Source organism: Sinocyclocheilus grahami, unplaced genomic scaffold (assembly GCF_001515645.1).
Source record: "Sinocyclocheilus grahami isolate Dianchi unplaced genomic scaffold, SAMN03320097.WGS_v1.1 scaffold118.1, whole genome shotgun sequence".
Lineage (NCBI taxonomy): Eukaryota > Metazoa > Chordata > Actinopteri > Cypriniformes > Cyprinidae > Sinocyclocheilus > Sinocyclocheilus grahami.
The window spans coordinates 2,259,699-2,282,539 of record NW_015505297.1 but is presented as its reverse complement, the minus strand read 5'-3'; the positions used below and the strand labels follow the sequence as shown (position 1 = coordinate 2,282,539).

Here is a 22,841-nt window from a genome sequence, read left to right as displayed (position 1 = left end):
TAGTTTAAGAACTCAGAATCAGAACTCACTGATTCAATGATCCGGTCAGAGCAAATCTTAAGTTAAGAACTCACTTAAATAACTTATACTGAACTCACTCAGTATAACATCTGATACTGAGTTTAATATTCAAATTAGTATTTTGAATATTAATATGCAATATTATTAGCATTATTGCTTGCTTAATTGTGGATTATATGTATACTATGTATGCATCCACAAAGGGTTTTTTCCTAATGCATTTTTTTCTAAATCTATTGGCTTTTTTGATGTCTGGCTAGTACTTTCACTTACGTAATATTTCATCAGGGTATGCGTATATTAACCTAGTATTTGTGTACTTTATTCACATCTGATGATAGGCATGAGTGTGCATGACTTTGCAAACACACTTTGCTTTGAAGCTAATAAATCAAAAGCCATTTGCAGCTCTGAGGCCCAAGGACAGACAGGTGAGGGAGTGACTTGGCCCCAATCCAGCTGGAAATTCCCTTGTTTTGTTTACATGTACCAAGGACAATTCGGGAGGCATTTCAACCTCTTGTTAAACGACAACAAAGAAGGAGGAAGTTGTAGCTTTTTTTGGCCCTGCTATTCGAGGGGCCCTTATGCTCTTGTGTTATTCAGCTAAACACAACCTGATCACGCTTTTGAAGGTGAGCCAGGTGTGGTCAAGTTTTGTTTGAAGCTCTATCATAATGCCTGTAACAAATTCTTAGATATCCCTTAAGACGGAAACGTCAAGCATTTTTTTAACTGTCCTGGGATGAATTCATAGAATTGGTAGACAATAAAGCTGTTTTTGTACAAAGCTCTGACAGAAAGAATGTAGTATGTTCAGTTCTTAGCCAGAACGTGTGAACACAATTCTTTATCTCGTGGTTGCATGCTTTGCTCTTATACTTCCGTACATTCATGACTGCACATAACTCAGCTCTTCACTTAATCTGATATGTAGAGTTTCAGGCAGGATCACTTACAGTGATATATCTGTTTGCTATAAATGTCACCCGCCCGGGCCTTGTGATTTTCCAGAAACAATCTTGAGTTTAAAGGTGAAATGTGTAGTTTCTGTGCCACTAGCATCACCGAACGGAAATGCAAAAATAATGATTGTTTCTCAAACAGACGATTCCTCAGCTGTTATAGAAAGCTAAAATCTGGATGTAATCCTCCTCCGCTTGGTTTGATACTGTTATTTTAATATTTTTATATACTGTTATAGCATTTATTAATATTTTGAATTAATTTTTATATTTATATTTTTTAGTAATTTTTATGTGCTTTTTAAATTTGTATTAGTTTTTTTTAATTATTGAGATTTATTTTATTTAGTATTTTATTCATTTTTAAACTTAGTTGTAATTTTAGTACTTCAGCTTAAATTTATTTGTTTAAATGTTATTAAATGTGCTTAAAATGTATCTATTTTAGTTAGTTGTCCAGGCAACATTTCTACTTTCTATTTAAGTGTAAGTTTGTCATCTAATATTTACATTTTATTTCAGATATTTGAATGATTATTAATGGTTGTAGTTAACAACACTGGTTTGATATTACGTCTGTTTATTCTAAGAACTAATGGTAATGTTTTCAATTCGGCATAAAGGTTTTCTGTTGTCCTCTATGTCTTGTACAACACCGGTTGCTTTTCTCTTGTGCAATGTGCTGCACAATACCAAAGTGAGGAAATGTATATAGAAGCCCCATACATCCAGGCAACAGTATGTTCCTCTTGAAATTGAAACTGTGACTAGTTTTAGCATCAGAACAGACAACATGAAAAATATTGCAGTGTTTGTCTATGTATCTGAAATTACAACATTGTGTGCTGTATATAGTCATGATTTTGAGAATAACCAATTGTTTGTGTTCTGTACAGGAGCTTAAAGGCTTTAAGAGTTTTGTGAAGCAGACCGTCCCCCTTTGATATTGTCATTGACGGTCTTAATGTGGCTAACACAACACCCAAGGCCACCCACTCTGAGACGGTGAGTGATGGTAACTTCAATGCTTGGACGTTCCAAGAGAGGGCTGGTTTGTCTGGGACCTTTTAAATCACTGCTCTGGCTAGATGGTCAACCTACTCTGATTGAAAGGTGGAAAAAAATGTGAGTATTCAACCAGTTGGCATTCTAAAGTAAAAAAAAACCTGCATAAAAACAAGTGAGTGGCAGAGGTTCCACCAGGGGGTGATGCTAAGCATGGCTGCTTTTAATACAGCAGAACAGGTTTAGGGAACAGCCCCGATTTCTCATAGTTTCCAACCTGAAAGACACCCCAAACCCAATGAAAAATTAGGGAAAGTTCAATGTCCATGTAATGTTACACAGAACGTGTAACACATCAGCCCACCTACGAGGTGGTGTCAGACCCAGACAGAAGTGGCTTTACATCTGGTTATGCTCCATTATAGAACATAAGGGATTTTTTTTTGCCAACAAATAGGCTAATATTTTTAGATAATTACCCACACCCACCCATCTCATCCTCAACCACCCATTAACCGAAAACCAATGACTTTTCAATGACTTTCAATGACCCAGGAGGACCATTTGAGCAGCATTAAAGGGATAGCTCACCCAAAAATTCTAATTCTGTCATAATTTACTCACCCTCCACTTGTTCCATACATGTATAAGTTTCTTTCATCTGTTGAACACAAAAGAAGATATTTTAAAGTATGTTGGTGACCAAAAAATTGGCGGTAGCCATTGACTTCCATAGTATTTTTAACCATACTATGGAAGTCAATGGCTACTATCAACTGTTTGGTTACCAAGAGTCTTCAAAATATCTTCTTTTGAAACTCACACAGGTTTGGAACAACTTTAGGGTAAGTAAATTAAGAATTTTCATTTTTGGGTGAACTATCCCTTTAAGGCAAGATACTGATTTTCACAAGATTTTCGTTTCATTTAGTTGACGTCTGAGCGGATTTTTGGATATCTGTTTTTATCATTCTATAAATCAGAAAATACTGTCAACAGCTAGAAAAAAAAATCAAGTTTCACCATGTTTTTAGAAATAAAATGTATATTATAATTCAGACGAATGATGCAGGAACAAATTCCTTGGTAAAAACCTTGTATATATATACAGTATAAAGTATTCCTATCTACAGTATATCTTCAGAATATACCGTAGAGAGGAATAAAATTAGTAAGTTTGGTGTAAATAAGAGCTACTGAAGGGGAGATTTCTGGCTTGGTGCATGAGAAGGAACTCATTTGGAGAAAATGGCCTTTAAACACAGTGTATTATACAGTAATTGAAATCTACAGGCACGAATAGATAAGTTGCAACAAAATTAACACTTAAATGTGTATTTAACATGTTTTCTTTCCACTAGACTGAAAGAAGACATGGAAGCAAAATAGACTAAAGTCAAAAAATAGACCAGTGCATAAAAAAAGCATTTTTTTCTTGCAGTGTCTTACTTCAACAGATATGAGAGCACCTAATACTCCACTTGACATTAAACTACAAATTATGATGTAACACAAACTCCCTTGACCTCCGATCAGATCCATTTGCTTTCTGCACACTCATCCATGGCTTCCATCTGCATGTCACACAGTCACACATTATTAACACAGATGCAACCCATAGCAATTGAACACGGAGGCAGGGGATTTTACACTCATTTTGGTATGACTAATGTATTTTAAGTCATACACGTGTATTTTGTGGTCAAGTTTATTTTTGGTGGTAACATTTACCCCACTTCCTCGCTAACTGGCGCATTTATTGAAATGCCAGTATTAACCAGTTTTGTCTGCACACAGTCTGTGAAGTGTGTGAAAATGAAGGCCTAAGTGAACTTGTGGCCAAAGTTGGTCTATATGGTTTGTTAAGGCTAAGTAAACAGACTGTATGCAAGAAAGTGATTGTAAATTTGCAAGACTAACATGCTGGAAGGAAGTGCATCTCTTTAGAAATTCTTAAGCAAAGGAGACAGGAGGCAGAGGTTAAGTTTGGATTGTGAGACATGGTGCTATAGTCTGTACGGTGCTTTCCAGAGTAAAACAGCCCATCTGTGGCTCACCGTTCACTTCCTTATCATGAATTAGCAGAAAATGAGCACACCTGCAATTCCACATTTAGCACTTCCTCATGTCTGAAATAGCAAAATGAGGGATACAAGATAAACTGGAATTCACTGGGACTGACTTTGCATATTCAAACTGTAGATGACATTACGGTAATCTAAATTTGAGTGAGAAATATAATTAGAAGGTTAATACAAAGCAGTTGGTTAATGTAATAAAGTATGCATGCATGTGTATGTACAGGTGCATCTCAATAAATTAGAATGTCGTGGAAAAGTTCATTTATTTCAGTAATTCAAGTCAAATTGTGAAACTCGTGTATTAAATAAATTCAATGCACACAGACTGAAGTAGTTTAAGTCTTTGGTTCTTTTAATTGTGATGATTTTTGGCTCACATTTAACAAAAACCTACCAATTCACTATCTCAACAAATTAGAATATGGTGCACACTGAATTTATTTAATACACGAGTTTCACAATTTGAGTTGAATTACTGAAATAAATGAACTTTTCCATGACATTCTAATTTATTGAGATGCACCTGTATATATATATTTGGAAAAAAATTGAAAAAGCATATGTGTATGTATATATACTGTTATTATAACAAAAAAATATACAGTTTAATAATTACATGTATTTGTACTAATTGCATCTATTTTAACCAACTGGTTCCAAAGTGAATGTTAGTTGATGTATGAAGTATATCTCTTTTTTTTTCTTTTGGAAAAGTAACCTTTATTTAAAAGAATATTGTTTTATTATATTACTATATTTTACAAATTTAATAATATTTGATTATGTATTTAATTTAATACTTAATATTAAAAATAAAATTACTTAACATGTAATTATTATTATGCATACTGTTCTGTAGCTTGTGTACTAATTTACATATTGTGAATAAAAAATCTAATCTGTATTTCCTGGAAGTAAGAGTAAGACAAGCACATACCTACACACTATATTAAAAATAATTAGGCCTATCTCATGAATAGTTAATGCAAGTATATGGGGTGTTAAATCTGGACATCTACATACAAAGAACCTTGGATATTTTTAGCACACGGTTGTAACCTTTACTGTCTGCACTTTGTATGGGGGGTATTGGAAAAATAACTTCCTGTGTAATCAGGAAACTCCCCCCTCATGGTGTGTGCGTGAGTGGGTGGTACAAAAGTAGGTTAAAACAATGTGAGCAAGAATAATTTCCCTCCAGCTGACCTGCTAAAGTCCCAAATTCATCTGTAATGCCAAGGGAAATTCCTCCAAAAAAAGTAATGAGCTGCAGCTCACTTCATAGAGAACATGCTGAATGAACTGAGGTCTCTCATTCATGATTCAAAAATCATGAATGACCTCATTCATATTTAACATCTAAATAGAAATGGTAAAAGGCCACTGAGAGTGTGAATTATCTCCGCAGTTGCTGGCAGTCGTATCGGAGCTGCAACAGCAGGGTCTGAACATCCTGGTCCTTGGCAGAAAGCACATGCTACAACCTTCCCGGAACTGGGACAGACAAAACATGAGCAAGATCAAGCAGAAAGCCCACTGTTTCTTCACCGAGAACATGTTAGTATGACCCCCCTTTCCTCAATCACCTACTGCACACGCTGTTCCAAAACCTAGTGAACTGCCTACATAGGCAGCATTTGAACGGATCACAGGCACGACTGCAAAATTAAGGCTGTTCCAAAACATTTGTGACATGATTATTCTGCCTTTTTTAGTTAAATTCTGTGCTTTGTGGAGGCAACAATCCCATAATGCATTGCAACAAGCTCAGTAAACAACTCATACAAGATTGGTCTGGATGAAAATAGTTCAATCTGGAATATACATATATCTCAATAAATTAGAATGTCGTGGAAAAGTTCATTTATTTCAGTAATTCAACTCAAATTGTGAAACTTGTGTATTAAATAAATTCATTGCACACAGACTGAAGTAGTTTAAGTCTTTGGTTCTTTTCATTGTGATGATTTTGGCTCACATTTAACAAAAATCCACCAATTCACTATCTCAACAAATTAGAATATGGTGACATGCCAATGTCTCCAGAAGACAATCATTAACACCCTTCACAAGGAGGGTAAGCCACAAACATTCATTGCCAAAGAAGCTGGCTGTTCACAGAGTGCTGTATCCAAGCATGTTAACAGAAAGTTGAGTGGAAAGAAAAAGTGTGGAAGAAAAAGATGCACAACCAACCGAGAGAACCACAGCCTTATGAGGATTGTCAAGCAAAATCTATTCAAGAATTTGAGTGAACTTCACAAGGAATGGACTGAGGCTGGGGTCAAGGCATCAAGAGCCACCACACACAGAAGCCAAAATCATCCCAATTAAAAGAACCAAAGACTTAAACTACTTCAGTCTGTGTGCATTGAATTTATTTAATACATGAGTTTCACAATTTGAGCTGAATTACTGAAATAAATGAACTTTTCTACGACATTCTAATTTATTGAGATGCACCTGTATTTCTTATTTTTATTTTGAATATTAGTTTAGCAACATACTCTATTAAAATTAACTTTGCATGTGTTACACTGGGCTGAAATTTTGAATAATTAAGATTTTTATGTTTTTGATATTAGTGAAAGATGCTCACCATTTATTTGATCAAAACTACAGTATAAACCGTAATATTGTGAAATATTATTACAAATGAAAATAACTGTTTTCTATTTGAATATATTTTAAAATGTAATTTATTTCTGTGATCAAAGCTGAAGTTTCAGCATCATTACTCCAGTCTTCAGAAATCATTCTAATATTTTGTGGAAACCACGATCACCATTCATATGTTTGGGATAAGTAGGAAAGAAAAGAAATCAAATCAGTACTTTTATTCAGTACACGTGCATTTAATTGATCAAAAATGACAGTACAGACATTTATAATGTTGCAAAAGATTTATATTTCAAATAAATGCAGTTCATTGAACTTTGTAGTCATCACAAAATCCTGAAAAGAATTATCAAGGTTTCCACAAAAAATATTAAGTGGCAAAAACGGGTTTTAACATTGATAATAAGAACCATTATTATAAAAAGAGCCATTAATAATTAAGCACCAATAATTAATAATATTCGGCATATTAGAATGATTTCTGAAGGATCATGTGACACTGAAGACTGGAGTAATGATGCTGAAAATTCAGCTTTGAAATTGCAGTAATACATTACAACTAAAATATATTCAAACAGAAAACAGTTCTTTTAAATTTTAATAATATTTCACAATATTGATGCTTTAACTGTTACTGTATTTTATACTGTAGCTTGGTAAGCATAAGAGACTTCTTTCAAAAACATTTTTAAAATCCTAACATTGGACACCAGTTGTGTGTGTGTGTGTGTGTGCGTGTGAAATGATGGACAGACATGCTGCCTATATATAGTTATCATGATATCGTAGAGGCCTCAGTGTGTTATGTAACAGTTGCAACATTTAAATGTGTTAGTGACGCATGTATCGATCACTTCACTTCTCTGCATAAGTCAATATAAACCCATAATGATTTCATTCACCAAGCATGAAAGGTATTTTTGATAGAGTGCACTGTGTTTCTTGGATGGCTGCCACAGATCTGAGGATGACCTGTTTCTGCTGTATGCTGCTTTGCACTCTGGCGTTCACTGCAACTTTCTTAGTCATGATCTGATGAGAGATCACAAAGCCTGCTTGCCAGACAGTGCAACCAGACGCCTCTTCTTCAAGTGGCAACGTGGCCATCAGCTGGTGATCAGTCATTACGTCCCAGGGAAAAGAGTTCGATTTCAGGTAGGTTCAGGAATAGAGAGATCTTATGTAAACAAGATTACTCTTAAGGACTAAAACCCTCATTATGATGACTGTTGGCTTTGCTGTGTGTTTTTCAGAGGATCTCAGCATATGACACCATCGTTCAGACCTCTGGCAGCTCCTGGCACATTCCATATGATGAGAATAGAGGAGATCGAGCCACATATGAAGTTCCTCAGAAATGGCTCTGCCTTACTCAAGAACATTGAGGCTGGAGTTACTACTAGTGTGCTGGCTGAGAAATGTCAAATAAATAATGCTTTGCAAAATGTCCAATTGTGTCTCTTGTCTGTCTATATATATGTGTGTATATATATATATATATATATATATATATATATATATATATATATATATATATATATATAATTTTTATTTCATATTTTAAATATAAATATTAATAAGATTTTCGTAACATAAGCAACATCTACTTTGATGTTATTTTATAACCGGTACAGTTGTAGGTAATGTAATGTTGACTGCTGAGGCCCATATTTTTAAGGCACAAAATATATAGTTATATCTATAACTATAAGGCTGTGAGTCTAAAGTCCATTTGCATAAATGTTTTATTTTTCACTAGCTTAGGTTAGCCATGTAGGTTTTTAGTTAATGGCAAACATTAAGGCAAGTTCAGCTATAGTATAAAGGCCGATTTTAACTGACAATTTGTGTTTTCAGATGTTTTTCATAACTGTCAAGTGGTGGCAAATTATAAACCGTAATATAACATGCTCTTTGGTGCACTTTAGTTATCCTAGTTTTGGAGAGATCTCATTATTTGCGTGTAACTGTTTGTCCATACAGCTCTTGACCTCCAAAAATAACCCTGTGTTTGCCCTCCCTACATCAGCAGTCCTGAAAACACTCATAATATTGCTTTTATGTAAAGTGTTTGCTTGCATTATTGCTAGCACAGTTCAAATGTACATCTCCTTGGACCAAAGATCAGAGCACAAATGTTTGTTTAGCATAACATTTCAAAGACTGATCAAACCAATTCTGCATTTAGAAGTAGAAGGGTTACACGCCCTTATGAAAATCTCAAAACTCATGACAGAAATTAACTACTCCATTAAAGGGCAATTTTTGGATTTGGAAATGTACACCTTATCATAAAAAATGTGTCAAATACTTACATTTAATCGGCTAATTAAAATTAATTCTCAATGTGAATAATTAGATAAAAAATTAATTAGGCCTACCTATAAAATTAAATATATGAATTGGGTAAAATTATACTAAAACAATGTAATGTCCTGGTTTTTGTAAATATTGTACTCTTTGCAGAAGGTTTGTATTATATAAACATCAACTAAATCCTAAATAACTAGAAGTGTTTTTTCACTGTGTTTCTCACAAACAGGCGACGCGTGATGACATCTCAACCGGATATGAATGCTGGAGCCGGTGTTATGATTTCCGGTGTGCAACAGAGCAGTGTGGTTAGATCTGTTTACAAACTTCAATATTAAACAGTAAATCTCTCGCATTATGTCCCGAGGCTCGAGCGCGGGGTTTGATCGACATATCACCATCTTTTCTCCTGAGGGGAGACTCTATCAAGTCGGTGCGTATCGATTAACGTGTGTCTTTATTAAACCGAAAGAATAAATGCCCAGTCACTTTGCACCAGGAGAATTCTGCACATTCTCTGGCTCAGACTAATGTGTTTACGGCAGCACTAAACATTAATTTGATTAAAACGGATGCAAAAAAAAGTATGAGCGGAATGTTTTGAGATTCATATGTTCTCGTTTCAGATTTATGTTACATGACAGAGCCATCTAAAGTCATTGTTTACATCAATATGGATAAAAGCACTTTCGGTTTCATGTTTATAGTTATGAATATCATGCATGCAGATATTTATTCAGTTTTGTTCACGTTTCACTTGTGCAGCTCATTCGTTCTCTTTTAGTCATTACAATTTCAGAATTATTTTCATCTATATGTTCATATATATATATATAATACAATAACATCATTGTAAAATATTTTATATGTGTGGTTCTCTGGTATATTAATAAAATACCATTAATAAAATATTTGGTTGTCAAAATTGAGTGGGTTACAATTTTTGTATTTTATGAACAATTAATGATCATAGCTAACATGTTAATTTTATTTTCCACAGAATATGCATTCAAGGCCATTAATCAGGGTGGTCTTACATCACTAGCTGTTCGAGGGAAATGGACCAAAGATCAGAGCACAAATGTTTGTTTAGCATAAGATTTCAAAGACTGATCAAACCAATTCTGCATTTAGAAGTAGAAAGGTTACACGCCCTTATGAAAATCTCAAAACTCATGACAGAAATTATACTCCATTAAAGGGCAATTTTTGGATTTGGAAATGTACACCTTATCATAAAAAATGTGTCAAATACTTACATTTAATCGGCTAATTAAAATTAATTCTCAATGTGAATAATTAGATAAAAAATTAATTAGGCCTACCTATAAAATTAAATATATGAATTGGGTAAAATTATACTAAAACAATGTAATGTCCTGGTTTTTGTAAATATTGTACTCTTTGCAGAAGGTTTGTATTATATAAACATCAACTAAATCCTAAATAACTAGAAGTGTTTTTTCACTGTGTTTCTCACAAACAGGATCATGACATCTCAACCGGATATGAATGCTGGAGCCGGTGTTATGATTTCCGGTGTGCAACAGAGCAGTGTGGTTAGATCTGTTTACAAACTTCAATATTAAACAGTAAATCTCTCGCATTATGTCCCGAGGCTCGAGCGCGGGGTTTGATCGACATATCACCATCTTTTCTCCTGAGGGGAGACTCTATCAAGTCGGTGCGTATCGATTAACGTGTGTCTTTATTAAACCGAAAGAATAAATGCCCAGTCACTTTGCACCAGGAGAATTCTGCACATTCTCTGGCTCAGACTAATGTGTTTACGGCAGCACTAAACATTAATTTGATTAAAACGGATGCAAAAAAAAGTATGAGCGGAATGTTTTGAGATTCATATGTTCTCGTTTCAGATTTATGTTACATGACAGAGCCATCTAAAGTCATTGTTTACATCAATATGGATAAAAGCACTTTCGGTTTCATGTTTATAGTTATGAATATCATGCATGCAGATATTTATTCAGTTTTGTTCACGTTTCACTTGTGCAGCTCATTCGTTCTCTTTTACAAGTCATTACAATTTCAGAATTATTTTCATCTATATGTTCATATATATATATATAATACAATAACATCATTGTAAAATATTTTATATGTGTGGTTCTCTGGTATATTAATAAAATACCATTAATAAAATATTTGGTTGTCAAAATTGAGTGGGTTACAATTTTTGTATTTTATGAACAATTAATGATCATAGCTAACATGTTAATTTTATTTTCCACAGAATATGCATTCAAGGCCATTAATCAGGGTGGTCTTACATCACTAGCTGTTCGAGGGAAAGACTGTGCGGTTGTTATTACTCAAAAGAAAGTTCCAGTAAGTTTGTCTTTACTTTGTTTTTTGTCAGCCACACTGCTGAATATAGACTGAATTTGTATTTAATTTAACTGCAACTTGTTCTTGTTCCACTTTAACATTTGAACTATACAGAAACGTTTCAGTGACTCAGTGTATGAGTCCTTATTACGTTTTCCTCTTTTAATCACTCAGGATAAGCTTCTGGATGAGTCCACTGTCTCTCATTTATTCAGAATAACAGAAAACATTGGCTGTGTGATGTCTGGCATGACAGGTAAACTCATCTTTGCACACAGCAACTGTCCATCTTAAGTGGATTTTAGAATATCTCCTCCGTCTCTTTTGTATGGTGAAATGTTAAACTATATATTGTTTTACACCACATGTGATGTATTATGTTTCTCTATGAAGCTGACAGCAGGTCGCAGGTGCAGAGGGCGCGATACGAAGCTGCTAACTGGAAGTATAAGTACGGCTATGAGATCCCAGTAGACATGCTGTGCAAGCGCATTGCAGACATCTCACAGGTGTACACACAGAACGCAGAGATGAGGCCACTGGGCTGCTGTAAGTATGTGCTCCGATTGAGGCGGTATGAATGGAATCAAGTTACATTGATTTGTATAGCGGATTATACAATATACAGCTACACATAAATAAACAGGAAAAAACTTGCAAAGTTCATCATTTATGTTCAATAGCATGCAAAGTTCAAAAATTGTGAAATGACTTCAAAAGCAGCTCTACAGAAAACTAGACTTACAGTACATTAAAGGGGTCATATGATGCTTTTTTAAAGATCATTATTTTGTGTATTTGGTGTAACAGAATATGTTGACATGCTTTAATGTTCAAAAAACACATTATTTTTCAAATACTGTACATTATTGTAGGTCCTCTATGCCCCGCCTCTCTCAAACGCTTCGTTTTCTACAAAGTCCCTCCTTCCGACAAGCGCAGTCTGCTCTGATTGGCCAGCTGACCCAGTGCATTGTGATTGGCCGAACACCACAAGCACTCGTCGGAAATGTAACGCCCCTTACCATAATCACGAGCTTCATCTTTCAAAATAAATGTAAAGACAGAGCCCAAAAGGGGAACAGAGTCGTGGCCCCCCCCCCCCCCCCTCTCTCTCTCGCTCTCTCGCGCACACACACACACACACACACACGATGCGCAAAACTCCGCATTTAAACAGTCATGAGCAAATACTTGAACTAATAACAAAACAGTAGCTGATTCAGAAGCGCCAGATTGTCATAGCAAAGTCAGAATTACCTCCTCTCCTAGGTTCACGAAACGGTCGTCCATAAAATGCATTGCTGTTCTGTTGTAAGTAATCTTAAAGATTCCTAAATGCATCTACTTTCGGAAGGCCAAATAAAGTGCTTTTGCTTTCGCCTAGAAACACACAGCGTCTCTCTGACATGCTGCTTCAACACTAACTGCGGTTACTGAAACCACGCCTTCTTTCTTTGCGTGCACATTTGGGCGGCATTATGCAAATATTTCTACATAGTGAGGTAGATATGTGGGGGCGTGTTAGAACGAGCCATTTTAGGGGGGTGTGGCAGAGTCTTAACTTTGATAAAGAATATCTCTTTGGTTTTGAGACTTTAGTCTTTGCAACTTCCGGGATCTTATCTATGCACGATCAGCTTGTAACACTCCAAAGAGAAAGGAAAACTTGAAATCGCATCATATGACCCCTTTAAGATTAACAGTATTAGTGTCTAGAATATTAGTATACTTATTAAAGTAGTTAACATACTACATATAATGCAGTATATACTGTAGAATGTGATACAATCTGTAGTATGCGAAAATAAGTATTTAAAGCGTGGTATGTTCAAATGTTTTCATAAGGCCTCAGAGCAAGAGATGTGCAATTATCAACTCAAATATACATTTTTGCTATGTTTAATCCAATTTGTGTGTGTAAAACACCCAAACTTTTAATAGATGAGCCTAGAAATAGACAATACCTAATAATATTAAGTCTAACGCATTGCATTGTGCAATACAACATTTACATAGCATTTACATACATTTATTTACATATGTCCTGTATGTCAACCACCAAACCATAATCTATAAATGGTAAAAAATCCCCACTCGGTGCCAGCAGTTACCAGTACTAGGCTGGTGCTGTCATACTATCTAAATACATTACTGTTCAAATGACTGAGGTCAGTAAGTTTTATTTTTTTTTTTTATTTTTTTTAAGAAATCGATAGTTTAATTTACCAAGGATGCATTAAATTGATCAACAGTGACAGTAAAGATATTAAGAATGTTACAAAAGATTTCTTTCAAATAAATGTTCTTTTGATCTTTCTATTCACCAAAGAATCCTGAGCACAGTTTCCACAAAAATATGAAGCATATCAACATAAGAAGAAAGCAGTATTAAATGTACTGTTCTCTGGTTGTGTAGTTCATATTTTGAAACATTTAGAAAGAAAATCCATGTATTTTAAGCATGCAAAAAAATTCCATATTAAGAAATGTTATCGTTACATCATTATATCATCTTCATATGGCATCAGTGCCAAAGCATGTTTGTCAGTATTGTGTATTGTTCTGTCAGGTATGATTGTGGTTGGCGTGGATGAGGAGCTGGGGCCGCAGGTCTATAAATGTGATCCTGCAGGTTATTACTGCGGCTTCAAGGCTACTGCTGCAGGGGTGAAACAAACAGAAGCCACAAGCTTCCTGGAGAAAAAGGTGAAGAAGAAATTGGACTGGACTTTTGACCAAACAGTAGAGGTATGATACGTTCACCCCAAATGGAATTAATACCCGTTGTTTTAGTGGTATCCTCTCACATGGAGTTTTTTTGTGTGCACTTTTCATCCCCACAGACTGCAATAAGTTGCCTGTCTACCGTTCTGGCCATCGACTTCAAGCCTTCAGAGCTCGAGATCGGGGTTGTTACCACAGAGGAGCCCAAGTTCAGGTGAATTTGGACATTTCAAATAGAACTGGATGTAATATTTACATATCACTACATAGCATTTACATATGTCCTGTATGTCAACCACCCAACCATACTCTATAAACGCTGAAAAATCCCCACTAGGCACTAGCAGTTACTAGAACTACTAGGCTGTACTTTCATACTATCGACATACACTACCGTTCAAACTTTATTTGGACATTTATAAGCAAGGGCAAATTAATTTGATCATAAGTGACAGTAAAGGCATTTATAATGTTATAAAAGATTTTCATTTCAAATAAATGCTGTTCTTTTAATCTTTCTATTCATCAAAGAATCCTAAAAAAAAAAATCGATCATGGTTTCGGCTAAAATATTAAGCAGCACACCTGTTTTCAACATTGATAATAATAAGAAATGTTTCATAAGCCACCAAATCAGCATATTAGGATGATTTCTGAAGGATCATGTGACACTGAAGACTGGAGTAATGATGCTGAAAATTCAGCTTTGCATTACAGGAATAAATTCGATTTTAAAATCCATTACAATATGTTTTGTAAAAAATGCAGACTTGGTGATCATAAGTTGCTTCCCTCAAAAACATTTTTAGAAATCGTTAACAAATTCTATGAAGCCCATTTTTATAACACATTATAAGGGTATTCTTAAGGCATTATAATGAATGTATAATGCATTATAAAATACATTTATATGTTGTTTCATCTCATAAATAATCATAACAACAATTATAATACATTATAAAACGTACTTATTTGTGGTTATGACTTTTATGAGTATGATTATTTATAACACGCAATAAACACCATGTTAAATCCACTTAATTTACATATAATGGATTATAAGTCTCATATCTTGACATTATTTATTTAAGAACTGCACAGTATCTTTCTGATATTACAATAAATATTGTTAAAATAAAATGTGCCAAATTAAATTGCACATTCATCTGATCAGATATCTGATTTTATGGCTGTTTAAGAAAAAAGATGATTTTTATTTTTATTATTAATGTTGTTGTTATTTATAAGTGGTCTTTGCCCGCTTTAAGTAAAGTAACAAGTTAACAATGGCAAGATATGAGACTTCTAATAACTTACAATGGATTAGTTATAATGTAAGTGGATGCAATGTGTATTATAAATCATCATAATCTTAAAAGCTATAACTATGCATTAAAACTGTTATGATTACTCATGAGATGATACAACATATTATACGTTTTTTATAATACATTATGCATTCATTATAAATGCCTTAAGAACACGCTTATAATGTATTATAAATACTGGCTTCATAGAAAGTGTTACCACCCCAAATTTTTTAACAGTATTCTATGTATTTCAAACCACTAGGTCATTTAACCTTTTGTTGTCATTTGTTGTGCAAAATGAATGAGTACATTCATGAAATGTTCATTTTGTAGTTATGTATATTTCTATATTTTTCAGAATTTTGTCAGAGTCGGAGATTGACACCCACCTCATGGCCCTAACTGAACGGGATTGAGAAGATCTGCAGGAGTCTTACCTTGTGACAAATAAAAGTCTGAGAATTACAATCATGTCATCAATATTCAGGTCAACTGATGTTTCTTTGCTGTTTATGTAGCTTTTTCTTGTAACAGTACAATAAAAAAAAGAATGTTTTGGAAAGCAGTGTGTTCAGTTCTTTCTTTTTAATTCAGTGAGATTTATGCGAGAAGTGGAAATGTATCTCTCTGGTATTTTTCTACATTTTTTTTAATTTACAAATTACGTTATAAGAAATTTCTTATTAATTAATTATTTACATTGTTACCTTTGTCAGTATCGTAAAACTTTTAAGGACTTTAAATGGGATTTTACTTCTCAGATTAACAGTCTCAAACTGAACCCCATATTGTGTGTACACACACACGCATATATATAATATATATATATATATATGTGTGTGTATAAAGCTCTTTAAACTGCAGTTACAATTAAATTTTTACAACTTTAACTTGAACTTATGAGTCACAGTATTATATTGTGTATTGTCACCTTTCATGAGGAAATGTGTTGCTGCCTGAATCAATTTCCTGCTTTTTACAATACATTTAATTTTTTTGAATCACCAGGAAGGATCTCACAGTCTCCTTCATTTATGGGAAGCGGTGAAAATCAGCACCTGTCTTAAAGATGTAAATAGCATTTCCTAAACTCTCACTTAAGAAACCCCTCCAGACGTAGTATTTGCATAGCTATAGTGCTGTGGCACTTCATAGACCGAAAAAAAAGTCGGATTTTCCAAGTGGCGGCCTGCTGTCATTTCTCGGATCTGGCTGAATCATATGAGTATTCTCCTGCAGTTACAGGTGCTGTCAAGAGCCCTACTTCTCCTAACCAGACTCCTCAGGGCGCAGAAAGCGAGTGCTATGACTACATCATTTGCATGGAACTTTTCAAGAGGTGTCTCAGGAACTGAAGACGCTAACGGCATCTCAAAATCAAAAAGGTGTGCAGTCCGGATTCACGTTCGGAAATAAGCAGGGTTAAGCTGAAGGTGGATTCCCTTTAGAGATCTCAAGTTTGTATTCAAATCAAGAAAACCACATACACTTCACTCTTTTACTGTAAAATGCAAGACGAAAGCAAAGTGTGAGAGTTGAACTGCTTGTGACTTGTGAATATGAAAGTCTGAGGAAATTTTCAAGGAGTTTCACTTCACATTGCTGGTTTAGATGTGATTTTAAATTGCAAACACTAGGAATATTGAAACTATGCTAATAAAGGATGTGGACATTTCTGAAAATTAAGTTCTGTCAATATAATCTTAAGATCAGTCTTAAAAACAATGTTCGAATAACATGCCAAACAGACATTACACCCTTTTCCAAGAACGTCTACATGGGAGGCACTTTCTAGGAATATAACTTAAAACTCAAACACTTACATGTGGGCAAATTCTTGACTAATTTACCACCCTGATAAATTCTGCATAAAGCAGTATTGTGCAATTCCGCAATCTTCCTTAATTTGGGAATTCAGGAAGTTGGGGAACTTTCAGCATTGCCAATTTTGTCTAAGAGGCCCTTCCTGCTCAGGAAATTCCAGTGAGCTCAGCTGACGGAAAAACAGAGTTCAAGTTCTTCAGTTACAAACACTTCTCCTCGGTGACATAAAAGGATATTTAACATCCTCATTTCTCTTGTAGAACGGTTCTCATGCATTTCCAAGGACGGACACAAAGTCAGGTTGATGGTTTTAATTTAAAATGTGTTACATCTTTCAACAAAAAAAGTTTCAATCTTTTATATACACACATGTACATGTTAATATAAAAATAAATCTGTTTGTATGCACAATATTTTACATCACAGTGCAACAGAAACACAGCCGTTAAATTCAGCTGACAGTACAGTCCATCATCGAGAGCCGACGGTACGCTTCGGTCGGCCTCTCTCCAGTGTTGCTCTAATACACCCTTCGTTTCCGGGCCTCCATTTACAGCTTTCTTGTACTTGCGCCGCCAATGAGCCGTGAGCCACCTTGAGACCCTGCGAGCTCCACTGCGGACTCTTTCTAGGCACCTTGAGTGAGAACATCAATCTCTTTCTCCATTCACCAGAAGTCCTTATATATATATATATGTGTGTGTATAAAGCTCTTTAAACTGCAGTTAAACTCCAACTTTAACTTGAACTTATGAGTCACAGTATTATATTGTGTATTGTCACCTTTCATGAGGAAATGTGTTGCTGCCTGAATCAATTTCCTGCTTTTTACAATACATTTAATTTTTTTGAATCACCAGGAAGGATCTCACAGTCTCCTTCATTTATGGGAAGCGGTGAAAATCAGCACCTGTCTTAAAGATGTAAATAGCATTTCCTAAACTCTCACTTAAGAAACCCCTCCAGACGTAGTATTTGCATAGCTATAGTGCTGTGGCACTTCATAGACCGAAAAAAAAAGTCGGATTTTCCAAGTGGCGGCCTGCTGTCATTTCTCGGATCTGGCTGAATCATATGAGTATTCTCCTGCAGTTACAGGTGCTGTCAAGAGCCCTACTTCTCCTAACCAGACTCCTCAGGGCGCAGAAAGCGAGTGCTATGACTACATCATTTGCATGGAACTTTTCAAGAGGTGTCTCAGGAACTGAAGACGCTAACGGCATCTCAAAATCAAAAAGGTGTGCAGTCCGGATTCACGTTCGGAAATAAGCAGGGTTAAGCTGAAGGTGGATTCCCTTTAGAGATCTCAAGTTTGTATTCAAATCAAGAAAACCACATACACTTCACTCTTTTACTGTAAAATGCAAGACGAAAGCAAAGTGTGAGAGTTGAACTGCTTGTGACTTGTGAATATGAAAGTCTGAGGAAATTTTCAAGGAGTTTCACTTCACATTGCTGGTTTAGATGTGATTTTAAATTGCAAACACTAGGAATATTGAAACTATGCTAATAAAGGATGTGGACATTTCTGAAAATTAAGTTCTGTCAATATAATCTTAAGATCAGTCTTAAAAACAATGTTCGAATAACATGCCAAACGGACATTACACCCTTTTCCAAGAACGTCTACATGGGAGGCACTTTCTAGGAATATAACTTAAAACTCAAACACTTACATGTGGGCAAATTCTTGACTAATTTACCACCCTGATAAATTCTGCATAAAGCAGTATTGTGCAATTCCGCAATCTTCCTTAATTTGGGAATTCAGGAAGTTGGGGAACTTTCAGCATTGCCAATTTTGTCTAAGAGGCCCTTCCTGCTCAGGAAATTCCAGTGAGCTCAGCTGACGGAAAAACAGAGTTCAAGTTCTTCAGTTACAAACACTTCTCCTCGGTGACATAAAAGGATATTTAACATCCTCATTTCTCTTGTAGAACGGTTCTCATGCATTTCCAAGGACGGACACAAAGTCAGGTTGATGGTTTTAATTTAAAATGTGTTACATCTTTCAACAAAAAAAGTTTCAATCTTTTATATACACACATGTACATGTTAATATAAAAATAAATCTGTTTGTATGCACAATATTTTACATCACAGTGCAACAGAAACACAGCCGTTAAATTCAGCTGACAGTACAGTCCATCATCGAGAGCCGACGGTACGCTTCGGTCGGCCTCTCTCCAGTGTTGCTCTAATACACCCTTCGTTTCCGGGCCTCCATTTACAGCTTTCTTGTACTTGCGCCGCCAATGAGCCGTGAGCCACCTTGAGACCCTGCGAGCTCCACTGCGGACTCTTTCTAGGCACCTTGAGTGAGAACATCAATCTCTTTCTCCATTCACCAGAAGTCCTTCTACACTTGCCCCATCATTTTAATATCATCATAGATCTGTGAAACGAGAAAAAAAGAAATTAGGACTCCACGCTTATAATTTGAAAGGAATCAAATGAACATCAGAAAAGGAATGCTTACATCTTCATCATCAGATATACATTGGTCTTCATAATCCTCGTCGTTATCTTCTGACTCACTATCTGGAAGTTCCCTTAGGTGTGGCGCCGTGAGTTCATACAGGACTTTTTGGATGTCTGTGTTGGCCCGGCCATAGGTCAGGTGATAAGGCGTGTGACCGCCGTACGTGAAGCTGTGAACATCAGCGCCTTTGGTGATTAGAAGTTTAACTAGCTCAAAGTTCTGGAGGTCGACTGCTAAGTGGAGAGCGGTCCGTCCATTACACTGCTCCTAAAGACAAATACAAGTATTTTTAGCCATTTGGTTTCACTTGGTTTTTATTAAGACACAAACAGATTTGTTTAGAGAAAAAATCTCATTCTTACCTGTGCGTTAATGTGTGCGCCAAACTGGATGAGGCTTTCTAACAGCGACAGGTAGCCTTGGATGGCGACCACGTGTATGCATTTCTGACCTGGAGAGTAAAATGAGATTCAAATCAGATCCAAACGAAGGTCAGGGAAGATGATCGCACACAAAACAGACATTGAAAACACCATCTTACCGTTATAGTTTGGTGTCTGGAGGATGGCTGGGAGTTGCTGCGGGCAGCCCTGCGTTAGGAGGCCGAAGCAGGCCAGAGAACCTTTCCTGCAGGAGATATGGAGGGCCGTATTTCCACAGTCATCCACCAGAGATGCATCACAGCCGGCTTTCAGTAACTGCTCCACTAGAAGAGGCTGCTCTGTGATGACGGCCAAGTGCAACGCAGTCTGAAATGAGAAGAGAGTGGTTTAGTATGAGCTAAATAGTCATAAATAGAGCTAATATTTGATATCATATGCACATGTTTGTAAAACTAATCGTGCTGTACCTGTCTCTGGTTGTTTTGAATGTTGAGGAAGGGGTCACCACAGGACAAATGAATCATTTTTAATGCAGCCTCTTTGGCCTCGTGAATAATGGCAAGATGTAGATACCTTTAAAAAAAAAAAGGAAAAAGGAATGAACACTGTTATGCAACCGTAAAACATTTTGAATTATGAAACAACTTTTTTTTGGGTTTGCAGAGAACTGTATTTTTCCTAGTAGGGACGTGCGCAGCACTCGCGAGTCTGACCGTCTGGCGCGCAGCCCGGGACTTTCCGAGTTCCCGCGGCCCCGCCCACATCGACGCAAAGCCAGAGACCCGCATAAGCCCCGCCCACATCAACGCCAAGCCAGAGACCCGCATAAGCCCCGCCCACATCGACGCTAGGCCAGAAAGATGTAGATACCTTTAAAAAAAAAAAGAAAAAAGGAATGAACACTGTTATGCAACCGTAAAACATTTTGAATTATGAAACAACTTTTTTTTGGGTTTGCAGAGAACTGTATTTTTCCTAGTAGGGGCGTGCGCAGCACTCGCGCGTCTGACCGTCTGGCGCGCAGCCCGGGACTTTCCGAGTTCCCGCGGCCCCGCCCACATCGACGCCAGGCCAGAGACCCGCATAAGCCCCGCCCACATCGACGCCAAGCCAGAGACCCGCATAAGCCCCGCCCACATCGACGCCAGGCCAGAGACCCGCATATGCTCCGCCCACATTGACGCGTCGCCAGAGAACAGTCCGTACTGATGCAGAGTTTCTGTTTACATAAAGCCCATTATGACTGTAGGGTGCCTGCGCATGCGCACCACGGTTTGTGAATGGAATGAGCAGGACTTTAACTGCACTCAAGAACAATCATAACCTTTGAAGATTTTTTTTTTTTTTTACTTAAGTACTTACAAAAAACAATTATATAAAAATAAATTAGTCAAGTTATTAACTATATTAAAGTTCTTTACAAACTAAAGGTTGTTTAGTTTGATTAAAATAATTAAAATGACTTAACTGTGCCGAAGAACAATCATAAACTTGAAGGACTTTTTGCACTACACTAACAACTTGCTAAAAACAACAATGCGGGCTAAATAAATAAATAGTTCTCTGCAACCTAAAGGTTGTTTCTTTTTCGTGCACTATACATTATGCATATTACTTTAAAATATCAGATGCACATAAATGCTTTGCATGAGCTACATAATATTGTTTTAGAAATCTCCGCGCACTTACGTGTCTCCGTCTTCGGTGAGCACTTTCCTCCAGGGCTCGTCCTGCCGCTCGGCCATACTCATCCGCCCGAAATCAGACACCACCACGTCCGTGCATTCTTCCTCTTTAAGCGAATCCAACCCGCTGTCTAAACGCTCGTCGTTGCTTGCAAGCATTTTCCCAGATTTGGGTCCGCGGCCATCGTCGTTACCAAGCCAGAGCCCCCCATAAGCCCCGCCCACATCGACGCCAGGCCAGAGACCCGCATATGCTCCGCCCACATTGACGCGTCGCCAGAGAACAGTCCGTACTGATGCAGAGTTTCTGTTTACATAAAGCCCATTATGACTGTAGGGTGCCTGCGCATGCGCACCACGGTTTGTGAATGGAATGAGCAGGACTTTAACTGCACTCAAGAACAATCATAACCTTTGAAGATTTTTTTTTTTTTTTACTTAAGTACTTACAAAAAACAATTATATAAAAATAAATTAGTCAAGTTATTAACTATATTAAAGTTCTTTACAAACTAAAGGTTGTTTAGTTTGATTAAAATAATTAAAATGACTTAACTGTGCCGAAGAACAATCATAAACTTGAAGGACTTTTTGCACTACACTAACAACTTGCTAAAAACAACAATGCGGGCTAAATAAATAAATAGTTCTCTGCAACCTAAAGGTTGTTTCTTTTTCGTGCACTATACATTATGCATATTACTTTAAAATATCAGATGCACATAAATGCTTTGCATGAGCTACATAATATTGTTTTAGAAATCTCCGCGCACTTACGTGTCTCCGTCTTCGGTGAGCACTTTCCTCCAGGGCTCGTCCTGCCGCTCGGCCATACTCATCCGCCCGAAATCAGACACCACCACGTCCGTGCATTCTTCCTCTTTAAGCGAATCCAACCCGCTGTCTAAACGCTCGTCGTTGCTTGCAAGCATTTTCCCAGATTTGGGTCCGCGGCCATCGTCGTTATAATCCATTTGGTTGGTGCTGCTGCCTCGGTAAAGCTCCATGTTTGTGTCGGAAGCCAGTGTAGCTCTTCTGAACTGTGAGAGTTTCAGGAGCGTTAAAAGAGAAGAAGAA

The 22,841-nt window shown here is 36.5% G+C and overlaps 2 protein-coding genes and 1 pseudogene across 5 annotated transcripts; 2 read left to right on the top strand and 1 right to left on the bottom strand.

Annotated features, from left to right (window-relative positions):
* The window catches only part of LOC107589637 (mitochondrial ribonuclease P protein 3-like), a 13,894-nt pseudogene extending 5,763 nt beyond the window's left edge, over positions 1 to 8,131 (top strand).
* On the bottom strand, positions 3,500 to 22,841 carry LOC107589639 (NF-kappa-B inhibitor alpha-like). Of its 4 annotated transcripts, none has more exons than XM_016278140.1 (8): positions 22,707 to 22,841; positions 21,769 to 21,933; positions 20,547 to 20,652; positions 20,238 to 20,445; positions 20,059 to 20,147; positions 19,694 to 19,963; positions 19,563 to 19,609; positions 3,500 to 3,511 (listed from the first exon to the last, which is right to left on the bottom strand). In XM_016278140.1, the coding sequence occupies exons 1-7, from the start codon at positions 22,769 to 22,771 to the stop codon at positions 19,574 to 19,576; spliced, it is 939 nt and encodes a 312-aa protein (XP_016133626.1). In that variant the 5' UTR covers positions 22,772 to 22,841; the 3' UTR covers positions 3,500 to 3,511; positions 19,563 to 19,573. The 4 variants fall into 4 exon arrangements, with proteins under 4 accessions (XP_016133626.1, XP_016133625.1, XP_016133623.1 ...); XM_016278139.1 differs by lacking the exon at positions 3,500 to 3,511 and adding an exon at positions 17,781 to 17,885; XM_016278137.1 differs by lacking the exon at positions 3,500 to 3,511 and having other exon boundaries at positions 19,294 to 19,609; positions 22,707 to 22,840.
* On the top strand, positions 10,510 to 15,932 carry LOC107589641 (proteasome subunit alpha type-6-like). The gene is made up of 7 exons (XM_016278141.1): positions 10,510 to 10,688; positions 11,259 to 11,353; positions 11,528 to 11,609; positions 11,747 to 11,902; positions 13,926 to 14,104; positions 14,200 to 14,294; positions 15,749 to 15,932. The coding sequence occupies exons 1-7, from the start codon at positions 10,613 to 10,615 to the stop codon at positions 15,804 to 15,806; spliced, it is 741 nt and encodes a 246-aa protein (XP_016133627.1). The 5' UTR covers positions 10,510 to 10,612; the 3' UTR covers positions 15,807 to 15,932.

Bases quoted from the DNA above. Each gene is read 5' to 3' on its own strand.
- LOC107589641 (XM_016278141.1), top strand. From the start codon at position 10,613: ATGTCCCGAGGCTCGAGCGCGGGGTTTGATCGACATATCACCATCTTT. The intron at 10,689-11,258 runs GTGCGTATCGAT...TATTTTCCACAG, and splicing joins GGGGAGACTCTATCAAGTCG to AATATGCATTCAAGGCCATT. The intron at 14,105-14,199 runs GTATGATACGTT...TCATCCCCACAG, and splicing joins CTTTTGACCAAACAGTAGAG to ACTGCAATAAGTTGCCTGTC.
- LOC107589639 (XM_016278140.1), bottom strand. From the start codon at position 22,771: ATGGAGCTTTACCGAGGCAGCAGCACCAACCAAATGGATTATAACGAC. The intron at 21,934-22,706 runs ATCTGGGAAAAT...CCGCGGACCCAA, and splicing joins GACGATGGCCGCGGACCCAA to ATCTGGGAAAATGCTTGCAA. The intron at 19,964-20,058 runs GTAAGAATGAGA...ATTTGTCTTTAG, and splicing joins GCGCACACATTAACGCACAG to GAGCAGTGTAATGGACGGAC.